Below are 5,867 nucleotides of genomic sequence, written 5' to 3'. Positions count from 1 at the left end.
ACTCCAAGATCCTAACAATAGGGCCAACCTTCCCCTGAAAAACAAAGTAACAGTGTAGAAACAATCCCTAGATACAAACAATATTCGAGTACAACCCACCAACTTTTTTAGAAGTACTCTTGAGCATTATGAAATGTTTTGTAGCTCCGAGGGCATACCCCCAAACTTGAATATAATCCATTTTTCAAACTTCAATATTAATTGGTACAACCTTGTCAACCGTTGTAATTTTGCTCACATAACCAAGTTGTCTTTAAAATAGTGGAAGGATGAATTTTTTTTATCGACAACTCCATGTCTCCATGCATAATGTAATGCCCGAAGATGAATCTTTTGTGAGATAATAGGATGAACCATTAATTTAACTTGTGAGAGATTTGAACTTCGGATATATTTAAGTAGAAGAAAAGTATGTCCTTATCCTCGTCAAAGTGGGAAAGTGTATTTTCCCTTCTAGCCAACCTTTGCCGCTGAAGGTGAGTGTTGATGTGGATTTAATGTGAACCGAATGTCTACCTTTGTGGTCGTTGTGATGCGTTTAGAATATATTGATTCATGTCGTTTATTTATATCTACGATACGATGGTCATGTCTATTTTAGTGTATTTCTTATAATTTGTCATCTTCTTAAAGTTCACGCTACCCTTTGGTTTAAGTGCATTATCTATGAAGTTGACTTACGTCACAGTTATAACAGCTGCCATATAACCGTATTTTGATATACCTAATCGTGGATAACTAATTTCGCTCACATACACACATATATAAAATCAATTTCACACTAACTTAATTAACCCAACCGTATGCACCTATTTTTTAACTTTCTTACACGCAACACTCATGATCAGTATCGTAAACTTCTCGACATTTTGCTCCGATAAACACGTCTTGTAACAACAAGCATCATAAAATCAATAAACATTAACTAGATCAACTAATTTTCTTAATTTTGGTAAGGGAATATAATTAGTTGATATTATGAGTCCTTACATGTAAAGTATAAATTTTTACACCCTTAATTTAGGTAAATGTTGTTGGGTGGTAAAACATCTTGAAATTAGCCCTAGGCCACGGAGGTGGAGCCTAACATTTCATCCACACGCGCCTTTTGTCATGAGAGTGGTGCTGACCCCCTTTTTTTGCGACAACTTAACCAACTCACTATATAAACACCTCCCATCCCTTCCCTTTTTTTCTCATTCAATTTCATTACCATTTTATTTTTCCTTTTTAATTAATTATTTTAATATTTATGATACAATCAGACACAAACACACAAAAAATGGCTCCTCGGGGAAAACCTGACGTCAACACCGCCGCTGTCAATGGCACCGAAATTCGTTATCGTGGCGTCCGTAAACGGCCGTGGGGGCGTTATGCTGCTGAGATCAGAGATCCTAACAAAAAGAGCCGCGTTTGGTTAGGTACATTTGATACGGCTATAGAAGCCGCACATGCTTATGATAAAGCCGCACGTGACTTCCGTGGTGATAAAGCTAAAACGAACTTTCCGACCTCCACCGAATTGTGCCTTCAGAACGCCGTCTGCGGCGCCGGTAAAAAGTTTGTACATAAGAGCCCTAGCGGTGAAAGCAGCACCGTCGAATCGGCAAACTCCGCCGTTCCAATCGCCGTCGCACCGCTTCCGCCGTCGCCACTCGATCTCAGCCTATCGCACTTTCCGATTGGTTTTCCGATGGCGCATTCGTTGTTTCTCTACCATTCGCAGATTAATAATAACAATAACGCCGTGAAGTTTAATAACCGTCTCGATTTGTTCAGCTTTGACGGATCTGTTAACCGCAAGCCTATTCTGACATACGGCGCTGTTAATGTTGGTGTTAACGGCACACAAAGCGACTCCGATTCATCATCCGTCATTAATCTAAGTTGTCCTGATCGTACACAACTGAAGAAAAAATTCGCTCTGGATATCGATCTCAATTTACCGCCACCGGAAGTTGCCTGATTTGCCCTGTTTTGCCCGAATCTTAAAATTAAAGATAAAAAGTAGATTAAAATGAAGAATATATTAATTACTATAGGTTTTAAGAGAACAAGAAGCAGCCTGATAATGTTTTTGATGTGCTGATATATAATGTTATAAGTTTGTTCCGGTTATTATATACATGAACAATATAATGTGTAGTATTTTTATTTTAAATTTAGAACAATCGGAATATTTCTAAAAGTAATTGACTTCATCTAGTTTATTTTTGTAAAGGTGTTGAATGATGATGATATATGATTGTACATTACGCTCTAGTATTTGTAAATTGATGAAACTGTTGTCGATTTGTGCAGACAAGTGTAAGAGCATGGCGATTGCATTGCGGCAACCGAAATGATAACAGCTTACTAAAAATATCAAATGCTTTATAAAATATTGAATTGAAATAATATTTTATTTATATTTATATGACTTCTTATAAAATAGTAAAATACTATTAGTGTGGTTATTGATAAATCCATTCAACTACATCATCATTTAATTACAATACAAACTGTTAACTAATGCATATTTATTAATGGATTTATCTGTTAACTAATGCATATTTTTTAATGGATTTATCAAAAATTGAAGTGAAAATCTCATCACTCATTAAAAAGAGCTAAATAAAAGCTCATATAAATGTAAATAACGTATATGTTGCTAATGTGTATTTTTGTGGTATACTGTTACTTTTTTATGAATGTTAGATGGGAATGGATAACATGAGCTCTTAGAGCATACCATATGAAATATTCGGTTCACAAAAAACTTTTCAATTATACACTAACATATTAATCATTTAATAAATTCCTCATATTTTTATAAGTGTATTCATATTAATTACGAATAATGTTATTTATTAGAGATTTTGGCTCTTTAATTGTTTCTTATCACGTGCCTTATGGTACTAAATAAGGTATAAAAAATTTCTAATATCAATAAGGTATAAAAACGGATACAAATAACATAGTGAACATACACACTAAATAAGTAAACAAACAAACAAACCTAAATACAACCTTATCGATTAACGATATGGACAAAGATTGACAAGGCTAATAAACTAAACGACTAAGTCTACAATTAGAAATCAAGATACCGGTCAAACCATGACAGAATACAACAGGTCGGATAACTTCTACAAAGAAAATCTTAACTGCAAAATGCTGATCGCATCCTCGGAGCCAAAACCATATCTTCAACGGAATAAAAGATACTGAGTGTCATATGGAGCATAAAATTAAATAAAAAAATTTATGGGCTACACAGGCGTTTTGTTGGGATATTCTGTAATTCTTTTTGTGTTTTTTTATACGGAGTAATATTTACGATTAACGATTTGCTTTAAAATAAATAAATAATTTAAATAAAATTGTGTGCGAGGTAGAGAAATTAATATAGAGAAGGTATGGCACGTGTAGGTGACAAATAGTTAATGAATGGAGAGTTGGAATATGGGGTGGCGCCGACTGGTTGAGTAAGCAGAGACAGTAGCTGGATTTTAAAAGTATTTTCTTTTTCTTTTTTGAACACCGGTATAATAAACATAAATAAATAAAAATAATCATAGACGATAGATCTAACGGCTGCTATTTGACTGTCACATTTATAGTTGGGAGGTGATACTCAGACACTAGTTTTTGATTCATACATACTTTTTATCATAAAACTTACAATTATAACCTTAAATTTATGTTGTGACATGAGCCTCTATTATTGTAAGTAAGGACATAATAGACAATTAATTGTGTATAAATTAATATTGAGTGTGTGAGTATCATCCCGTATTTTATAGTACGATTACCAAAATAAATGGAAATATGTGCATCTTTTGCATCTTTTTGTTAAGGACGGCAGTGACGGCCACTCACCTCCATTATTTTCTCCGTCTCCTCTCTTAAATTTTAGATACCTTTTTATCTGTTTTTCTTTAAAAAAATAAAAATAAATTAAATGTCTCTTCTTAATTTAATCGCATTTTTTAATTCTCTCATATTTAATTATTCATTTCATAAATACATATACACTATACTATTAAAGGGTTAAAAATAAAAGATATATAAAAAATAATTATAAAAAACATACACTATATTAATGATATAATAATGATATGTTTTAAATTGTTTAAGTTTGACCAAGATATCAAATTAGAAGGGAGATGATTCACACACACTAGTTTTTGATCCATATACACCGAATTACCTATTTTACCCTTAATTATACTTTTAATAATAATATAAGTTCAACTCTCTAGGGACATAACTGTGATTTTAGAAGATAAAAGTGTGCATGGATCAAAAAGTAGTGTGTGAGAATCACCTCCCAAATTAAAACGGATAAAGTATAATTTTTTTTACTCCCTTTATCCTAAAAGAAATGTAGATTTTGAAACGACGAGTGAATTGGTAATAAAAAGCTTAAAAACAAGTTCAAGAGACTTTCAAGGCTAGAGACAAATTCGGACGCTACGATACAAGAGAAAATACCATGGGACGGAGCTAAAAGTGTAGGTACATGGTCACGGGAGCCAAGCGGTCGAGCAAATGACGAATTACAAAGGTTGGAAGAAAGGATAGCGGGTGAGAAATTTAACCCGCAAGCCAAAGATATATGGAAATGGAAAGCGGGTGGCGGCGCGCATTTTACAACAAAAGAACTAACAACTTTGATCAACTCGAGGGTGCTAACTATAAATACTTCATTAAGTGAGACCTTGAGTAATAAGTTGGTACTGAAAAAATTGAAGTCTTTAAGTGGAGAGCAAGGAAAAAGCGGCTACCGGTATTAGTGGAACTTGACAAACGAGGTATCGACTTACATTCGGTTAGATGCCCATTGTGCAACGACGACATCGAGACGGTTGATCAGTCCATTATTGTGTGTAAACATGCCTTCGAAGTTTGGTGTAAAGTATTTTCGTGGTGGGGTCGCGATGGAGTAACTTTTGTCAACATGGAGGACATTGCTCTTGATTCAGGCAATGCAAGTTCGTTTGTGGGTAAAGCCCTTTGAAAAACGGTTGTTTGGTCGTGTAGTTATCTCATTTAGAAAAACCGAAACCAAAAGGTTTTTACAAATAAATGTTGGAATGTGCCGACGGCTCTGAACGAGATACAAGTTAAGACATTCGAGTGCGTCTTGAAAAGGTGCAAAGTGAAGACTATCGATTGGCACACGTGGGTACATAATCCCCAAAGTCTTCTTTCATAAATTTTTCATTAATATGGTGCTCTCTAGGCATCATTGTAATTATTAATTTTATTAGAATTGTGCTGTAGTAAATAAATTGTGATGGCCTTGTAGTCTGCTAATAGAATGCAGGTGCAAGGATGTGTTGCTTTGTGCCCTACAAAAATTTGTAGACACTTTGGTTGTTATGTGAGTTTTTATGAATGAAATAATATGTTGCCTTTCAAAAAAAAAAAAGAAATGCAGATTTGCATATAATGATACACATACCCGATTAGCTCGTGTAGCGCATCAAACATATGTTTTCACATATGTCGCACAAATAGCTCGTTATTATGCTCAGCGCGCGGATATAAAAAATGCACAAAATCTGGAAGTACTGAGTCGAAGTACGGTCTGTCAGAATCCCCATGGTGTGCATGCGCCACCATGGAAAGAGATGTTCGTTAGCTGTTCTACAATTGCACATGTGCATTGGTTTGACGTTGATGCAGGTTGTGTGGTGGAAACATATGTTATAGCTGATGTGTGACGATCGCTCCAAATCCATATGGACGAACACGTCATTCATCAATTTTATTGCGAGGTATTTGACCTCTATATGATGTGTTAAGTTTAGTTACCAGGGTGCTCAATCTTGTAGAATATTTTGATAAACGTTTCTGGACGAAACAACTGAAATCTT

The 5,867-nt window shown here is 34.6% G+C and overlaps 1 protein-coding gene across 1 annotated transcript; it reads left to right on the top strand.

The window, feature by feature from the left end:
* The first annotated feature begins 1,282 nt into the window (after nucleotides 1–1,282).
* LOC139856173 (ethylene-responsive transcription factor 4-like) lies at nucleotides 1,283–2,113 on the top strand. The gene has a single exon (XM_071845421.1). It carries the CDS (start codon nucleotides 1,283–1,285, stop codon nucleotides 1,967–1,969), a length of 687 nt encoding a protein of 228 aa, XP_071701522.1. The 3' UTR covers nucleotides 1,970–2,113.
* The last annotated feature ends 3,754 nt before the right edge of the window (nucleotides 2,114–5,867 follow it).

This window comes from Rutidosis leptorrhynchoides, chromosome 6 (genome assembly GCF_046630445.1).
Source record: "Rutidosis leptorrhynchoides isolate AG116_Rl617_1_P2 chromosome 6, CSIRO_AGI_Rlap_v1, whole genome shotgun sequence".
NCBI classification, from domain to species: Eukaryota; Viridiplantae; Streptophyta; class Magnoliopsida; order Asterales; family Asteraceae; genus Rutidosis; species Rutidosis leptorrhynchoides.
Note: the sequence above shows the minus strand (reverse complement) of the source record. Positions and strands in the feature narration are given on the sequence as shown.

Coding starts and splice junctions, on each gene's coding strand:
- LOC139856173 (XM_071845421.1), top strand. CDS start 1,283: ATGGCTCCTCGGGGAAAACCTGACGTCAACACCGCCGCTGTCAATGGC.